Source organism: Lutjanus erythropterus, chromosome 14 (assembly GCF_056507025.1).
Source record: "Lutjanus erythropterus isolate fLutEry1 chromosome 14, fLutEry1.hap2, whole genome shotgun sequence".
NCBI lineage: Eukaryota > Metazoa > Chordata > Actinopteri > Lutjaniformes > Lutjanidae > Lutjanus > Lutjanus erythropterus.
The window spans coordinates 11463151-11483037 of NC_139330.1; the positions used below are offsets into that span (position 1 = coordinate 11463151).

A 19887-nucleotide genomic window follows, 5' to 3' on the forward strand; every position below is an offset into this window, starting at 1 on the left:
TATTATCAAGTCATGTGAAAAATGTGGCATGTCTTTTTCTTGATATAATTAACTGTTACAGGCAAGTGTGATTAATATCAAAACTTCATACAGACGTTTTTTAAGACACAATCATGATCTCATTCTGGAGGATATTTTCTTATATTTGCAGTACATCTTATACCTGAGCTCTGAGCTCTTACAAGTTAATTCCACTGGACACGGCTGCAACTGAAGAACTGTAGAAGAAGTGGGTCTGCTGTGTTCTGCTCCTCTGCAAGTACAGTTGAAGATATATTTGTTTTAGTACTGAGGGCTATGCCATTGTTACAGAAAAGATAGAAAAGTGCAGCTGCAGGATACAGTAAGCTACAATCTGACATTTTGTTTTTTTGCAAGTAGGTGCAGGTGCAGAGACAAAAAACTTCTTGGAGAATTGATGATCCTGTCTTTGATTTCGATCCATTTTTGATTCAGAAAATTAAATCGGAGTACCACTACAGCCTAGTCCATATTTGACATAAGCTGCACACAGCAGATCGAGCCTTGATCGAGTCAGACATAGGAACAGCATGCAGTATGTAGTAAATTTTCAAAATAAAACACCTTGTGCAGACTACCAATCATAAAAACAGACAAAAAATGAACCAATCTATCCATAGTAGAAGTACAGCAATGAAAGAAAAAATACTGAATCAATAAAATCTGAGAAACTCAAAATCAGGTTGGCAAAATGCTCTGCTTCTGAAAGCCTGGTGGAGTATGAAGTTGTGTGAACGACAGAACAAAACCATATGACAGATGTAACATTATAGAGCCACCAGTGGCATCAAGGCATCTGTCTTTATATTGTTGCTAATAGCATCTATAGTTAGTCAGCTGTTCTTTTCATGTACTGTCTGTTCTCTTCTCTCACATCTTAGGCACGGGATTTTCTTGAATATGAAACTTAACTACAGAAACGTGTGTGAAAGTCACAACTGACAAACCTGACAACAGTAAAAGTCTACCCAAATGTCTCTGTAAGCAAGTTAAAACAAACATGCTGTAAACCGCCTCCCCACACTGCTCACATGGTCCCGTGTTGAGGCCATATGAGAGCGATTTGGGGCTACAGGGGAAGCTCTGGGGCGGTTTGAAGTGTTCCAGAGAATGTTTAGATTGTTGTCACAGTGGCAAGGACGCAGCCATTAAGCTGTCGTCTGAGGTGACGCACAGGTCAGTCAGACAAAATCGGCCTTGGACGTGGTATGAACTTATAAACATCCGTACAGACTCGCGCAGCCGTTACTTCCAATGCCCTGGCATTCACATTCACATAATTGTGCTGAAGCGTGTGTACCTGAGGTGGGGTAAGAAAAATCTCCCTCTCTCGCACACGCTGATCACCTCGCGCTCTTTTATTTTTACTTACAACTTTTAAATGACACAGAGGGGCCTCTGACAAAGCCTCCAGTGTTTCTGGGGGAACCGGTGCCAAGAAATAACAGGCTGCTTACTCACACAGACGGACAGTTCCCCCAACCTCACACACACACACACACACACACACACACACACACACACACACACACACACACAGCCTCATAGAGTGCAGTGCTTGCTCCAGATGTGGTGCCTGTCACCCTTCAACGCCCTCCAGGTCCAAATCACTGTTTTTTTTTTTTCATTCTTTCCTCCTTTTCTTGCCTGCGTGCCAGTCAGTCGCAGCTAATGTGTAGTAAACCCCCGTCATCTCTTTCTCATATCATATGTCCTCTGATGTGGAGCAGCAGTTAGACAATTTAATCATCCCTTCCCACCAAACTACCCACACACGCACAGAAGATAAATGGACTCTGATGTACATTGTGTCAGACAGGTAATCAGACCTGAGTGTCCAAGTCCTTTTGCTAGAGGGATAACCAATGTAGAATTGGGGTAAAAAGAAAAAGAAAAAAGCACTTTGAGGGGTTTTTGATTTTTACTCTTTAATTATGCTGGGAAAATATATTTTGAAACTCTTGGCCATTAAAACTTGTAACAACCTCTTAGTGAATTAATTCTTTATTAAACACCTTTTTGTGCCTGATGACTTGAATTTTGGCAACTCCATCAGACACACAGAAAGTTATAGTATTATAATATAAACACCATAGTCGTAGTGACTAGCCATTTTATTTTTTAAAGTTGCATAGATTCTTCTTAATGCTAATCAGAACTAAAACATTTTAAAATCATAATTCTTATTTAGCTTTTATTTAGAAGGCCTACAGAGTTGACATGTTATGGGTGAGACACATGTTAATATTCGCGACATTATTTAATGAATTTGTCAAAAAATAGAACGTGTACCAGTGTTGACTTAAATCAGGGACTCAACTTTAAGGGGCCAAAATTGTCATAAAAAGTTGGATTTTAAAACAAAGATGATATAAAAGCATATTTTTACATTTATGTTATCAGTAGGTATTGTTAGTTTTAGATTTGGTTTGTAATAGATTTTTTAATAGTTTCAAGTTGTGAATTCTTGTCTGGAGCGAGGGTGTTTTCTGGCACAGGGTGAGTTTAGAAATGAAACAAAGCAAACAAAAACATTTTATTTTTAAAGTTTTTTTTTCTCAGTCCTCAAGAATGGGTTTTTACTTTTCCTACCAGCTTGAGTTAAGAAAACCGTACATGGTGAGGAATGTGGCAGACAGTCACCCCACTGGTGATGTTCGGCCCTCTGGGGTCACAAACCTGTGTGTGTATATGTGCCTTGTTTTTATTTGGTCAAGTTTAATTTAGCCAGAGTGTGGGCTCAGTGGCACGATGGATTAGCAAGCTAGCTCTCTCAGTGTTGTGATAACTAGCAGCGTCTGCGCTATTTAACTGGGTCCAGATGAATGTTGCTGAAAGAGAGGGATCCTGTTACTCATGCACTGAAGAAAGAGACACACACGCTCACACAGACCAATACCCTGGCTTAATATGACTTTTAACCCCAACCCCAAGCCTCTCGTCTTAAGCCTCTGTGAGAAAAGCAGTCAAGTGACTTGATTGAAAAACCCAGCATGTGGATCCCTGTGAGAAACGCAATGTGTGTCAAACACTTAACTGTTTTATGAACAGGGTTGACTCGAGCGCGCGGGTACACACCTACACCCACATTCTTTCATACCACATGGAGGGAGCAGACACAGACGTATAGGAGAAAGCTTGGCAACACTCCACCACCGCCTGGTGAAATGGATTTTGCTCATGCAGGGTCTTTTATTAAAAAGTCCTCTCCTGGAGTGTTTCTGTGGGCCAGTCCCCCCCCCCCCCCCCTCCCCCTCCAGCCCACAGCTCTCAGCTCCTGCTCTCGCTCCACATTTGGGAGCCATTAGCAGGCCGAACGTGAGGCTACTGTACACCCCCTCACATAATGCATGAGGCCTGGCAGGAAAAATCCTGGCCTATAATACACCATCATACAGGTGTGTGTGTGTATAAAACAGAAAAAGTAGATCTGTCCAAGAAAGTAAAACCAGTCCTATTAAATACCACATTCTCATTCCACTGTGATTTATATATTTTACATACAAACTATACTGCACACAAGAGTCTAACTATTGTTTTGACCAGTGACCACCTCCTCTTACTGTTTTTCTCTCTTTGCCTCTCTCCCAAGGCCGAATATTCTCCAGATGGGCCTGAGGTTGGCTACGGCTCCTTCCATCAGCAGTACTGGCTGGACGGGCGCATCGTGGCAGTGGGGGTGATCGATATCCTGCCTACCTGTGTGTCCTCTGTGTATTTGTACTACCACCCAGACTTTGCCTCACTGTCTCTGGGCTCCTACTCTGCTCTCAGGTCAGTTTCCAGGAGTTTCGCCCGCCACGTCACCGCTTTTTCACCAAAATGTCTGGTTGTTGCGTGTATGGTTGCCAGAGTCCGTATTCCACTGGTCAACTCAAGTAGTACAAGATTCCAGCAGGATTGTTTCAGAGCAGTTGACGGCTCTGGCTGCAAGCTGTTGAACATGTTGATTGGACTGAGGACAAGATGAAAACTGCTCATCTTTGTTGCGTCCACTGACACCTGTTGTGGTCCGCCATACTCATGGTGCCAAATCGGGTGTACTGCTTGTGTGTTGTTTACAAACTGTAAAAAGGTCTATAGCCTACACTTAAACTAGTAGGGATTTTTTAATCTTTTTTTAAGTGGCTAAAATCTGTTTTGCTGCTGACTCTGTCCACAGCAGTACATTGCTTAGCTTCCTACTCCTGCTGCTTCTCCAAACCGGAGGTGTGCAGACGGCCTCATACAACCCCACCTCAAACCTATCCTACCAAAACTATCCCTTTTAAAATGAAAATGGCAATGATTTGTCAAATGCAACATGTAGCTTCTTTCAAGAGAGGAGTTGCTCTGCCTCTCATTGGTGATTCCTTTCTTTCTTCTCTCTGTTATTCTTCCTCCCTACTCATTTGTCCTCCTCTTAACCTGCTCTCTCCCTGACTCTTGATCTTCTCGTCTCCCCCACAAAATTTTACCCTTCCTTAGAACTGTATACCATAAGTGCCATAATACTGCAGGTTGAGAAAAATACCCCTTCTTCGGTCGTGATTGGTTGAGACAGTGCTCCGTTTGTGGTTCAGCTGACGACAGTTCTCTCTGCCAAGATGAAATAGGAGAACACACACATACACTACAGGCGCACATATCTGGAGTTTCCTGTTAAATGTAACCCAATAATGTGAGAAAGGCTTTTTAAAATATTTCTGCACAGATGTGGGTGATCTGGGCTTCAAAGTTGGTGTGTACAGGTGCTAGTACGTGAGCGTCCATTCATGTGTGTATGTGTAGTCGGACACTTAGTCAGGACAGACAGGCTGTGCTCATTGAGAGGGAACTCCCTGGTCATCATAAGCACACAGCTCCCCATCACTTATTATTTTAAGAGTCTGACTCCAAGAGTAACACAGAGTGCTCGGTGTGTGGAGGAGGCCTTGGAGAAGGGAGCCAGCGGGACTAAAATCCTCCCGCTTGTTTACAGACACCAGAGCTCAGGCCTTTGATCAGATCTGGACACTCCCTAGTCTGCTTGGCCTGGCTGACTCTGTCCAAAACTTACTGTACTGAATGCCTTCACTCACACACACTAAAATATAATGGGGTTATTACCTTTTTAGTATGTAGCAGAACTTTGCCTCTTCCAAGTAACTAAATGGAAAGGTTATGGAAAGACTGGGGAAAGTTTTGGAATTTTACAGAAGAACTACAGTGGGAACCTTGATTTGGACATATTTACCCGGCCATCATTCGGGAAAACGAGTGTGGAGATTATTTTATAGTAGGGATGCAACTACTGAATATTTTCATTGTCGTTTAATCTGTCCGTTATTTTCTCGCTTAATTGTTCAGTTGTTTAGTCTATAGAATGTCAGAAAATGGTGATAAATGTTTCCCAGAGCCCAAGATGTCAAATGTCTTGTTTTGCACACAACCCAAAGAAAGTTGGTTGTCAGAATATTTTGCAGTTAATGATCAATTAATCCTTGCAGCTCTATTTTACATGTATGGTCAAATGCATGTTGGGCATTCCAAAGTACAAAAATGGGTACGTCACTGTGTGATTTGAGTCTTCTGTACATCAGTGTGTGAAAGCATGTCATTCAGCAGTAGAAACAGGAGAGGGGGATGTTGAGAAATTTCTTGCAGGAGTGTAGCTCCTTCTGCCAGGGGCCCTGAGGACAGACAGAGGAGGAGGAGAAGCAAAGAGGCAGATAATGAGGTGCCTGAGGCGCTGTGTGTAGGAAACACAGCTGGCGTTCAACCTGGATCACTTTCTTATGGGGATGTCCTGGTTATGTTGTGTGGCCTGTGATCCAAACTCTTAAATATTCAGTATTTACAGATACACCATCCAGTCCAATCTATTTTTTTGCTATAAATGCATATTTTCCTCGCATAATTAAGTGGCCAAATGCACATATAGCTTACAGTAGATTTACATTAAGAGAAGCTGAACTGTTTACAATTGGAATCATTTTGGAAATAAATATAATCTGGATTACACCATGCCATCATTATTATTATTATTTTTAAATTTGATTTTATTTAACCAGTCAAGTCCCAGTAAGATTTAGAATCTCATTTTCAAGGGAGACCTGCTCAAAAAGTCAGCAGCAGAATCACAAACAGGGACAAAATACAGTTAACAAGCACTGAAACTCACTTTCTAGCTGTCAGATGAGTAAACCAGGTAAATTTAAAAAAAACACTGACATCCACAGGCATCTTTCATTTTTGATTTAAAAAGCATTTAAGAGATTAGTTCTTTGAGTTTCAAGTCATTCTGAAACATATTTCAGGCAAAGGGTGTAGAAATAAAGTTTAATAATATTTTGTGTAGTGCCCCTATACTGTTATGTATAATTTTTAAAGGGAGAATAAGTGGGATTTGTCAGTTGTGGTTTGTAAATGCACCAGTAAGATTGTGGATTCATTCCCAGAATATCAAACACTGATGTTTTGGGTTTGTAAATCGTCCTGCGCGCAGCAAGATAATGAGGAGATAAGAAAGTATGGCTGGAGGGTGGTGTCTCTAGAGCTTCAGGCTCTGCCACACACTTCTGGTTGATTGTGGGTGATTATTGAGAGGGATTATTTTTAATGAGTCTATGCTTATTTTTTGGGAAAATCCTGCTTAGTTACCGTTTAGAAAAGGATGCAGTTAAAGTTCAGATGAGCAGCAACATTTTAGAGGTGTGTTACACCTGCGAAATGCAGATGCGAAGCAAAATTTTTTTGAAACTCAAAGAGGCTCCGTACACTTGCTCTGATATCACTGATGGAAACTGCAGCCTGCTGTTTGTTAATTTTGTGTGCTGTTCATTTCATTTGTCTTTAACTTGCTCACGACCTTGCGCAGTTCCAGTTTTTGGGAGATTTTTGACAGCTGCTGCACAGCAGGGAACAAATGAGGTATTGGAAATTCACATATATAATACAGATCCATTAAAACACGGCCCAGTTCTCAATTCTGGAGACTTCCCAAGATTTTATTTTTAACTTTGGGGGGGTTCTGCCTTTAATTAATATGACAGCTGATGACGTGACGGACGAGGAGGAGAGAGAGTGGGGGGTTGACATGCAGCAAAGGACTGCAGGCGGGGGTCAAACCCATGGTTACTGCAGAGGACTCACAGCCTCAGTACCAGTGCTCTATCAACTGAACTAGCAGGCCACCATTTCTAAATATACACATACATATATACTCTGTGATTCCAGCTTAATGTTTTCTCAGTTAAATGAGCTTCGGTGTGCTTCCCATCACTAGTAGCTCAGTCTGCATTTTGCATCTGGCCAGTCAACAGCACTCTTATAATGTTTGGTAATGAAAAGTTTCCCCATGCATGCGAGGCTGCAGTCAGCACCTCATGGTATGCACTATTATGGACCCTTTGTGTCTGGGTGTGTGTGTGTATGCACATCAGTATGAGGGAAGCTGTGCAGGAGCAGAGGGCTTGATAATTGGCTTGTGCTGGAGTGTCAGATGGCTGAAGAGGGGATAATGGTGGACTCAAGCTGCTGCCATTGGGGTGGAGGTGGGGGTGTGAAGGCCTCAAGTGAAGGGGGGGGCACAGGGCTTTTTGTGAATGGGCCCCCTCGCCTCTCTTGACCCCCCTCCCCCAATTCAGGCCTGCCGGGTGCTTTTGTGGAGAGGGGATGGGAACCCAGGAACCTGGCAGCAAGCGGGTGACCTTCTAGCACCTCGCTCTCGCTGCCTCTCTTCTCCCTCCCTTTCTCTTCCTTGACCCTCCTCTTTTATATTCTCCTCCTGCTCTCCCTCTCCCTGTTTCCCCCCTCCCCAGCTTGGCCTGCTTTGTCCCATGTCTTATTTTTCAGTGCATCTATTTTATTTTAAGGCCTCTTTCTCTCTCTCTTAAGTATTGTAAGAAAGGGAATTCTCCCCCTTCATTTAAGCGGGTGAAACACAGAGGGTGGAAGGAAGAGAGAAACAAAAAGGGAGAAGAAAGAGGAGCTGGAATTTAGTTATGGAATAGTGAAGGAAACGGCAGAGGGAAAGGGAAAAATAGGCTTTTAGAAAAAGGATGCAATTAAGGAAGAAACTATAGGGGAAAAATAAAGCAGGCAAGACATTTACTGTATTTGAAGAAGCTGTATAAATCTTCCAAGTTCTAAATCTTTATTTTACACGCTCGCCCTCTTTTTTCACCACCTTCTTTTCTGCTTGAGGGCTCAATGCCGATAGAGAGAAGGCAGTTGTTTTTGTGTAATGGAATGAGACCAAGGAAAGCTGCCTTTTTGAGTGTGGGTGTTTACTTCCTCAGCTAAGATACTGCTCCAGTCAGAGCTGCTAGTACCAATTTCATTTCTTAATGCCCTCATTTATATGCTGTTGATACACTAACCTGTGAAATAAACACATTTTTAAGTTAGCTGGTGTAAACTTTGGCACTACTTTTTGGTATTGTAATATTAATTTACATATTCTAAATTACTCTGGCTTGTTATTTTCATTAATGAAAACCAAAGTCTAACTGCATGTGCATAAATTTGTAGTTAAAACTTCCCATCATTTGTCATAAACATAGAAAATATATATAAATTTAAACTGAAAAAAAAAGCATTAACAGTAAAACGTGTGATGCATTTAATTGACACCCATATCACTGTATAAATAGCAAATATGTTTGTGTACCATCTGAAATTTAAAACACTGCACACTGCAGTGCAGCATCTCCAAACAGAATCAGCTGAAAAAGAGAAGGTGATGCAGGGGTGAGCCATCAGTGTAAGAAGCAATAACACCAAACTGCATGTGTTATGTTCTGTTGGTGAAAGCACAAAGCCTGAGTCCTTTTTTTTTTTTTTTTTTTTACAATGCCTCTCTGAAAAGGTGTGTCTATGTGTTTCTGCTACAGGGAGATCGCGTTCACCAGGCAGCTGCAGAAACAGTCCCCCAAGCTGTCCTACTACTACCTGGGCTTTTACATTCACTCCTGTCCCAAGATGCGGTATAAGGTATGCACTGTCTAATACTGGCATGTACAACATGTTTTACATCTTTACGTAAACAGCATCTCCATATAAGTAACTCAAATGAGTTTGATGTTGTCACTACAACCACATGCTAAAATGTGTTTTTTTTTTAACTTTTATTATTATGTGAGTGTTACATTTTAATACTTAAATCAATATATAATATAATATAATATATAAAGCAAGCTTATTTTGCATGAGACAAATGTTTCTGCTATATCTGTTTGGTGTTTTCACCATCTCATCTCACAACATTTTTCTGTACGTGACAGATGTCTAGTGCTTTACTGTCTGTCCTGTCTGTCTTCCTCGCATGACGACGGGATGGTACAGGACAAAGTTTCATGGGCACATCAGTGTCAATTTCAATAAGTTTGTTGACCCCTCATCCACACTATTTACATACCGTATATCTCTTTCTCTTTCCGCCTGCCCCCCCTTCTCCCTGAACTCCTCCTCGCCTCTCATGCCAATGACCAAAGTGGTTTGTTCCTCTGATTACTTTTGCATAATGTAGGTTTCTATCTTCCTGAGAGGCACTGAATGTCTCAACTGCCTGCTTATAAAGGAAGAGGAAGACCAGCCCCCCTCTTTTTCCTCTTCTACTTTTGTTATTATAGGTGCAAAGGCCTCAAGTGGGGCCTACCTATGTGGTTTTCTCTCTCATTTCCACATGAATCCTGGCACCTGCTTCAATTTTTCATGTATTACAATCTGGACTTTTGCTCTCAGTAAGTCTATTCATCTTTGTGACACACATCAGGTGTACGCTATAAGAGGAAACAACTGATTTACTGGTTTAGCAATGAGTTAAAGATAGATATTTTACCTTATAGACACTGCAAAGGTGCCCTGTGAGAGTCAACATTCAAATGCATTATATACTTAAATGCATGTAGAAAAGTTATGAAACCTAAACAGCTGATTCACACACAGTAAATGAATAAATGCAGATTTAAACAAGAGAAATGTAAGTACATTTGATGGTAGTCAATACTAGAGTGTGTGAGAGGAAAAAAAGGGATAGAGGGGAGGTCCAGCCAAGAGGCTGCTGAAGACATTAAAGGTTGAGAGAAAGGTCACACCAGTGACGCCAACTGTAACTCAGCAGCCAGAAGTGTGTGACACACATGCACAGATATATGCATATTTTCACACAACTGCAGTTGACGTACTCTGGAAAACATTTACCCAAATATATAATGTATATGCGCACACATGCACACAAGAGCTGCTACTCACAAATATGCTCACATTCACATCAAAAGCTGCTTTAAGATCTATAGCTTCTGGAGGATGGTGAAAGAAAGCAGCCTTTCCAAGTCCATTAGTTTGGCCAAGATTTACCATTCATCCTTGTTTTCTCTCATTCATCTACTAATTCCTCTATTTCTCTGTCATTTCATTCAGATGTTCCCAGAGCTTGTTCTTGTCCATGGGAGACTGATGTCTTGTTGGGGATTATGGCAAAGTGCCACATCTTTTTATCCATTTACATCTTGTTTTGTGGTTTGCATAGCGCTTTCCCCATTTTCTCAGTTTGGGAGTCTGTGTATGGAATGCATGTGAGTGTGTTTGCTCTGTTTATGTGTCTGTGTGTTGAATCTTGATCACGCTGTTTGTCTGAGAACGCTGTTACCACAGCATCAAACCCCCCCTGCAGTGGTATTTACTCCCCCAACCCCCCATATCTGCTCTTGTGTGTTTGCCATTGCAGCAGTGTCTTGTTCACAACCTCCCCACTTCTTCCTATTTTACCCTTGGGGAGGAACACAGAACAAGGGTGAGAAGGTTGCCCAGTTCCCACCTTTGGGCTCTCACACTCCCACAGAAACATGCTCGCGTTCAATCACACTCTCAGCACATGCACAGTGTCTCGCTCCATTGTCCGATTTGCATATGAGCCCAAGTAGTTCATTAATGCACAGACATACTGTGGAATTGTTCAAGTCGCTAAGATGGGGAGCCCCTAAACTCCGCTGTTATTGTGTTGGAGGTTTACGGGTTTCTGGATCTCAGTCCTGCTGCTTGCCTCTTTAAGGACCAAAACACCAGCACTTGAACCCTGCTGGACACCACTCAAACCCCTTGAACACCACTCCCTCTCTCCATTTTACCCACATACCCCCTCTGTCCCCCACGCCACTTCTTCAGGGAACTCTCTGAACCCAACACCATGTAAACACTAATGTGAACACATTTATAAATACATTTCTGCAGCTCCATATTGGCCTTCAGTGCATGGTAAGATAGTGCTTTTCACACCCCTTTGGAAATTTGAATAAATATGAAAGTACTTAAATAATATAAAGACAATACCAAAATGACTGATGAATGATTAGTTAGTAAACCCTTCACATGTTGTCATCAATGTGTTATTGTTTCTGCTGTCACCAGTGGTCACCTTGTAGCCTTTATGACCCTCAATCAAATCAATACATTATACTTCAGTGGTCAGCGAGGGTGTTTAGTGCCCATTGATGCAACAGTTAATGTTGTTTTAGGCCTGGGTAATAAAGCTGAAAAGTCTATCACGAGTGGTGAAGTTTCATACTGGAAGATAGCGATAATTATTAATCATGTAGGTTGTGACTTGTGACATGTTGTCTACTCCAAAGGGTGGAAGCGGCTGAGGTGATAAAATAAGTTTGTTGTATTATCAGCCTGGGTCTTGAAGCTATTCCTTCAGTTTAAACACAATGCTGTTCTGATAGTTGTCTATTCATGCATCTGTTTTCTTCCTCTTACCTGTTGTTGGGTTGTGGTGGCAGTAGGCTGTGAATTACATCCCTCTCCTCAGCAATATTTTTCCAGCTCCTCCACCTCAGCTGCCTCCTTTTGAAGCAAATTTTGCATCAGTCGTTAAGCCATTGTTAAACTATGAAGTTTTACATGCACAGATCAACATATCATTGGTTTTGCCCTGACTGTCATACTGTCATTTACGTTTTCAAATTCTTCTTTATAAAGATGTGATGGTGATGATGACGTGATATGATGGCTGGTAAGCTTCACTGTATCGTCTTTGAAGTATTGTTTTTTCCTTCAGACACAGGCCGGGTGAGAGGAAAACAAATACTGGGAGAATCGCAGATTCTGCCTTTGGATTTGTTTCTTGAAATTGAAAGCTCATTTCAGTCGATTTTCAATTTAATATTGAAATTGTGATACCCCTAATTGATTGTATTAAAGACTGAGGGAAAAAAAAAAAGTTTTGATAATCATTGTTTTGTTATTTCAATTCGGACTACAAAGTTTTAAAGAGCAATCTAAAAACACTATGTGTGCAAGATAGACTTTCAACTCAAGTGCTTCGGTTCTTTGGTTTAACGTGGTGGACACTGCCTGACGCTTGGATATTACTCTACTCTAATTATTAGATATTACTCAACTCAACATGCTGAGAGGAATACTAAAAACATCCATCTGTCTGCCAGTTTCCCCTCTGTGGAATTTCACACGATTGTTAATACAGTACTCTCATTCCCTGAAGAGCAATAGTATTGCATTGTTTATGTAACTGACTCCAGCAGCATTGTGAAAGGCTTTTATGGGGGCTCTATATAGTATTCATAGACAGGTAGTTTTTAAAACTAGTAGTTAGGTAACACTTTCTTAAGCCTCTACCTGAGCTGCTCTTTTGTCTGTCCTGTCCTCTCACATCCTGCATGTGTGTTAAGGATTTTGCTACAGCCTGAGAGAAGACTGACTCTTATCAGTGTTTCCATTTTGAAGTATTCTTGAGTCCTGAGTTGGGAGGAAAGTCCTTTCTGCCAGGTCACATCTCTGCATGCTCAGGGGAACAGATCCATGTGTGACGGGTTTAAAAGCTTCTCAGCAGTGCCAAAGCCTGGACATGGTCCTGTAGAGCAGCCTTAAAGGGTCCTAGAAGACTTGGAGTCCAGCCAGGAACAGGGGGCTGCCTGGCCAGTGTCAGACCCTCTCCTTTGTTCTCAAAGCTGGGACGGAGCGTCCCACAGAGCCTTGCTGGTTTGGCTGGTGGGTTCAGGGTTAGACGTGACATCCTGCCCCTGGCTCCTGTCCCTGGTCCTTCGGCCCTCCCCAGCCCTCTGATGTTGAGCTGCAGAGAGCAGAAGGTGAAGCTGTTGGAGGCTAAATGAGACCAAAGGTCTTGGCCCTTCTGCCATCCTTCTTTTTTTCACATTGCCTCTCATGTGTAGCTGAACGTCATCTGAATTAGCCGCTCTCGTGACTTGAGACCGAGCAACTGAGACTCTGTGGCTTAGAGAGCTAAATTCTCTGGCTTGTTGATATTAGCCTGGAATGTCATACAGCATATTTGAAGCTTGTTTGGAAGGATTGTGGTCAAATGTGAACAAACACAGAAAGTGTTCAAGGACTGCAGCCCTCTGAGTATCCCCAGTGACAGGAGTAGAGCTGCGTACTGAACTTCGATATTATCATGGCACCAACTGAAAACTACTCATCATTCTAAGCAAATTTTGATACCTAAGGAATAAATCTAATCAGCATCTGTGAGCAAATAAGCACGCAGTGTAGTTGTTCACTGACTGAATATAATATGCTAATATGAAATGAAATGCCAGTGACAAAAGACTGAGTGGAATATTTATGCTGCCTGACACACTGTCAGTGTGTCATGTTGCCATGTCTAGAAAGTAATGCAAAAGTGCAGTGATTTCTGCTGCTAATCTTTGAATCTGAGTCAAACTTGGAGTGTAGCTGTAGTTTAAATTTACTGACATGGTGAGTGTCAAGTTATATTTTGTAATTTTCATGACGGATGACAGGACATTAGCTCAGGACTTATGTTTACATTATGTTAGCTTTTAGAGTTTAGCCATTGCAGAAGTCGTGGAAAATAACTGGCAACACAGCAGTGCAGCAGTCTCACACAAAACTAATGCTAAAGTGTATTTCAGGATACCAAGGAGAACAGTTTGGATGCGTTTTTAATGTAACATTAACATGAAATGAAACTCACTCACCCTCTGGATGTCTGTCTGTGAGCTGCTCTGCTAAGTAAGTTGGAAGTGTTTCATCTTTTTCTCTGAAAGGTTTGATGGCACAGTTTTCATATTGCACATTTATTATGAATACCTGACGATCCACCTCGAACACACAGCCACCTTCTTCCAAAGATGACTCTGTTTACTGTTTTTCTTTTCGACAATTTAAGGCGAAGCTGTGGCTGCAGCTGCACATGTCACTGCTTTACACGTGTAGTTGTTGTTGTTATTCCATATTTTTTTCTTATTTTGGCATTTTAATGGCAGACTACAGCACTTGTAGGCGTATGTGCTGTGTCTGTCAGGTCAGGAAGAGTTGCATCTTTGTACTGTAAAACAGACAAAACAAGCACTGTCTGTTTTCAAAGTACTGGCATAGACTTGGTACCGAAGTATCAGTTCTCATGGCATCACAAGAGTGCACACATTTCTTGGGGCTTCCCTAACAAAAAAAAACGTTGCTGCATACTCAGTAAAATTCCGGCACCATAAAGAAATTGATGCATATGCAGCCACAGTTTATGTGTTCCTATAGTATCTGAGTTTGCCTTAAAACCTGCATTAGCATGTTTATCTGTTAAAGTCAGAAGCGCCTTTGCCCTGCACTTCAACTTACACATTTTTCTCACCATATTTTATTCCCTTGTCCTCCAATAACTCCTCCATCCAGCTTCAGCAGCTCACAAAATGTCCTTAGAGTTTCATTAGCTTTCATTTGATAAATTTCCACTTTTTATTTTGGACAGAAAAAGGAGTAAAAGATCTGTGCCATGTGTAGTGATTTTCCATTTCTTTGCAGGAGTGTGTGTATGTGTGAGCACTTGTCCGTGTCGGTTATTTTTAAGTACTGAATAAGCAGACTTTGATGATAACAAACGAGGCGGTCACCCACTTGGCTTTACCAATCTGCAGTACCTGGTCTTAACAGATCAAGCACTTTTGAAGTGCAGCATACATGCACATACACACTTACAGAACAGACACACAGACAGAATACCCGGTTGTACCCAGTGGGTGAGGCAGTGAGAGAGTTACATGAAGTGGCTCTTACTCTTGTTATTATTGTTCACTGTGAAAGAATGTCTCACTCTGAGCCCAGGAAACCATTAAATTTTCCACAGAGAGGAAGAAAGAAGGAGTGAGCAAAATGAGTGAAAGGAGGAGGAAGAGGACAGATGGAGAGAAAAAAAAGGAGTGACAAAATGTGTGCCAAATGAGAAAAGGAGGCAAGATGAAAAGGATTATTCGTTTCCCGGCGGTACTTCACTGACTTTTAAAGAGCCCTTTCGCGGCAGCTGCACCTCCGTTCCCTTTCAGCTCGACTCCTCCTCGCCCACAAACAACAAACACCGTCAGAGAGCCGGTCAGTTCTCTAGCAACAGCCAGCAGTTTTCCACACGGCCGAAGCTTTTGAATCCAGTGGACCTGAAATTAATCCATCCAGGTGTCAGCCACTGTGTGGTGGGAGAGTATGTTGGGATACGACTGATGAAAGAATTTGATGTTGGTTTCAGTTAGCTGCTGCTGTGCTAATTTTAACCGTATTTAGTTTGTATGCCTGCAGGCTTTTCTGTCACCTGCTGCACGATCTTAGTTCTCATGACATCAAGTAGACATGACAAAGCTCTGGCATGTACATCGGACACACAAAAACACACCTGCACGCTAAGATGTGTAGTGATGAATACTAAAGGTCTCTCACACCCTTCATTTCCCCTGAAATCCTCACTGATTTTAAGTTTAGTTCAGCTTGAAAGAGAAAACCAATACTCATCTTTCTGAATCATCACGGTGCCATCAATAAGCAGCGGTGTATATTAATGAAATGAATCTTTCCCTCAAACAGTCCGTCTCCTCTCCAGGTACGCGGTTGCAGGCTATGACATGCTAAAAGACTCCGAGCCAAAGCTATCAGGACTCTGCATGCATGTTATTTTGACTCAAGGGGCCCATGCAGACAGTATGGTACATGTATGTGTGTGACCTCCCATTCTGCGTGTCACTTCTTGTACATCTGTGCAGATTAAAAGTGACAGTGAGTGAGTCTGAGGCATTTAGAGGTGGGTGTTTCCCACAGAGCCCCCCTTCCCTGTGTACCATGCTCGAGTACATAGCTAAAAAAAACCCCAAAACAAAACAAAAGGTTAGATTTGTTCATGAATGCGTTCCTTTCTTGTGTTTTTTTTTTTTTTTTTCATGGCATTTATCCATGAGGACATCACAGTTTTAGGACTGCAACTAACAATTATTTTCATTATCTATTAGTCTGTCAATCATTTTCTCAATTAATTGTTTTGTTGTTTGGTCTATAAAGAAAACTGTGGAAAAATGTTGATCAGTGTTTCCTAAAGCCCAAGTTGATTTCCTCTAATGTCTTGTTTTGTCCACAACTCAGTAATAGTCACAATATTAAAGATCAAAGAAAAATGACTTTTTTCCAGCATGTGCACAAATTTGGCATGAATTAACTTTGGCAATAATTGTAAAATTAAAATTATGTATGTACAATTGCAAAACCAAAACAATGCAGCAGTCAGTTCTTTTAGAAACCATGTAATATCACGTATGTAATGTCACAGATACATTGTTACATCCCTAAAATTTACAGAACGAAGACTTCAAGGCTCCAACAGCAACACCAGTTTTTCAAGGCAGAACACAATCCTTGCAGAGCAACAAGAAACCGCAAAAATGAGTACAATAATGCAACTGCCAAGCAATACTGACCACAACTACGTCTTGGCATGAATGTAATAACCCTTGACATATTTGTTGAGAGGTACTGAAAAGCTTTATAGTAAACAGCCGTGTTTGTGTGGACCTGTGGGTTTACGCAGGTCCAGGCACAGTACAGTCATACCTTTTTTCTCTTTTTCTCTGTCCCTCTTTTTGTTTCCTCTCTTCTTTCAGCAACTGTTTTAAGAAACCAGCCACCATGCTGGTCGGGATGAAAGATTGATAGAGAGAGAATGGATCGGACTGTGCAGACTTTCAACTGATTTCATTCAGAGATAATTTCGTCTAATGTTATCAGTGAGCTAGCAGGCGAGGATCCTGTTTCTTCAATTGTCATATCTGCATGCTAAGATGCAGTAAGTCATGACGGCTCAAATAGAGGTGGTATAATGTTACTGTGGTGAGGGCAGAATTCCATGTTGAAACTGGTGGCCTTTCCCATGTGTTTACCGTAATAGATTTATTTCTTTAGCCCTTTCTTTGTTTTCGCTCTGTTCTTTTCCTTGGATGAAACAATATTCAGTTGGTTTTTAGAGGTATTTTTCTACCATGCCAGTAGCGTTACCTTCCAGCAGACCTCATGTTACAAAACCTGTGCCCATCAAAATAAGATCAAACCCAACCAGGCCCATTTTCACCCTCTCTGTGAAATTTATAAGCTAAAGCATAACTCTTTTGTTGCCTTCCAGCTCTCCCCCTCCCCCTGTCTTAAACTGGAGCCTTTCTGACAGAAACATTTTTGTTTGATTTAGCTCGACAGGAGACCACCAACAGTGCACCTCTCAGCAGAAACATTTGTTTAAAGTTTTTGATAATTTCTCTTTTATGCCTCATCATCTCTTTTTTCCCCGCATGTGTCTTTGCACGGTTGTGTTTTTAACAAATCATTAACAGGCTACAGCACAGTCTGGGGGCAGCCACTGCCTGGCACCCCCTAGGAGGAGTGCTGACAGGGTGAGGGTCCGAGGGAGCAGAGTTCAAGAGGTCAGGTCAGACGATTCTGTCTTACTGTGTGTGGAAGGATGGAGTTTGGGAGGGGGTAGCGGGTGGCAGGAGGGTAGGAGTGAGAGGGGAAGGTGTGAAGGTCACAAGGGCGAAAATGAGAGTTTGGAGATGGTGTCACGCTGAGCAGATCCAGAGCCCTCTAGCTGCCAGCCTGAGGTGTTTGTCTTGCCATTAACTTCCCCACTATTTATTTTCAAACCTGCTGCAGCTGCGCCACTTTGTCTGAAACGCCTGGTTTCTTTTTGGCGAGGGAATGCATTCAGATCTTTGATAAGCACTACTGGACAGAATGAGCTCGCCTCATAAATGCAGTTAGACATTTATTCAAAGTGTGGGTGGAGGGCCTCAGGTTCGGTCTTGCAGTTAGAGGTTTGAGGTGGGATTTTAAGACCAAGATTAGGGGCTGCGGCAGTCAGTAAGCTGTGGTCTGTGTCAGACAGGCGTAACAGCTCGCCTGCCCATAAAGACCAGAGGAGATAAAGAGATAAAAGTGCCCAGCCTGTGAGCTGATGCCCATAAAAGCGCTGCCATTGGTTCTCAGGGCTCCTTCGAAATGCGATCCTGTAAAAATATTTTCTCCTCATTAACCTGTCATCCGTGGAGCCGTGACGCATAGCCAGGCGAGGGAGTGTTGGGACAGAGTGGGGTGGGTGAGGGTGGCGGTTGTGTAGGGGCCCAAGGGGGAGACTCACCGGCCAGGATGCTTTATTTGAAGGTCGTCCTGTGGTAATGTGTTGAGTAGGGTGAAAAGGCCTCAGTGGGTCCCGAGTGTTTAAACAGCAGCAGTTAGCGTAAATCTCCCCAAACATAGACTCCAGACGTGTTCAGGGCTCTCACACAAATGCATATGTACACTGTTAAAAGTAAGGGTTCCTGAAGGGTTGAGGTTTTTCCCTAGAACCATTTGTTTCTTTGTCAAGGATTCTTAAGACTAAGGGTTCCATTAAGAAGCCTTTTCATCCAGAGAACCTTTAAAATAAAATAAATAATAAATAAGAAAAAAAGGGTTCTTGGTAAAGAATAAATCCTTGGATTATAAAAAGGTTGTCAGTAGAAGACTCTGATTGGGTTCTTATTGGCACCCTTAGAGGATGGAAAGGTTCTGGATAGAACCTCCAGAGAGGGTACTGAGTGGAACCATTACACTATAGAAGGGTTCCCTGTAGAACCTCTCATGGGTGAACTTTCTCATGGATCTTTCACAGACTGTTCACTGTTTCTATTGGGTTTGAGGTGGAACTGTCAAAGGTGAACCTTTGTAAAAAGTTTGAACAGGAACCAAAAAGGGTTCTTCTAAGGGGACAATCCAAAGAACCTTTTATGGTTCTAGTCAGCGTCTGTATTTCTACGAGTGTACATGTTGTCACAGACTGTGTTGAAAGTGCGTCTGAGTGGACCACTGTTCTGAGACGCAGCTTGTTTGGACATGTCTTTCAGTGGTGCTGTCCCTCTGACCAGCCTCCTTGATTTTGGGTGTTATTTGTCTAGCTGCATGTGTGTTTGTGTGAGCGGTGCTGTTTACGTGTGTCCATCAGCAGCGAGAGGCCCCTGGGCAGCGCCCCCTTGTCTGGGCAGAATGTGTGCGTTTCAACGGTCTCAGGACGATAGAGGGAGCGTATTGTGAGAGCTGTATGCTTGAGAGAGAGTGTGGATGTCAGGATCAGGGCCTGTGTTTATTGCTTTTTTGACTTGAGATTGGCTGAGCATGATCCCGGGTCAGAGTGCTGGCCCGGGCCGGCCTAGGTTAGGTCTGCTCGGCTCTCGGTCACACTAGGCCTCTTTGTATACCCTCCGAATTCAGGCTTGTCCTGGCCAACGACCAGCTGAATAACATACTGCCAAAAGACCATAAATGTGACACGGCGACCGTATTTGTCTGTTTGGGTCAAATGTCCATGTTCTGCTGAGAGTGCTTTACAAATACGTAATCCTAACATAATATCCCATTCACTATTGTGTTCCTGCTCAACCTCCTATGTTATAAAACAGGCTCCTTTTGTATTGCATGTTATTTTTGGATAATATATCTTTTGCCAGAGACAAACAGAACGAGGTCTAACATTAGTGACCTCATCTACTCTGCTGCGACTAGCCTTACATCACACTCTTGGAGCCACTCTGTCTCATACTGAAGTAGGTGTTCAGTTGACTAGTAGATTAC

At 42.3% G+C, this 19887-nt stretch overlaps 1 protein-coding gene across 3 annotated transcripts in view; it reads left to right on the forward strand.

Annotated features, from left to right (window-relative positions):
* Positions 1-19887, forward strand: part of ate1 (arginyltransferase 1) — a 70895-nt gene that overhangs the window by 32289 nt on the left and 18719 nt on the right. For all 3 annotated transcript variants that reach the window (XM_084735598.1, XM_084735600.1, XM_084735601.1), the window contains 2 exons: positions 3614-3795; positions 8877-8976. In XM_084735598.1, coding sequence (XP_084591724.1) covers positions 3614-3795; positions 8877-8976 — 282 coding nt within the window. The remainder of the gene's footprint in view (positions 1-3613; positions 3796-8876; positions 8977-19887) is intronic.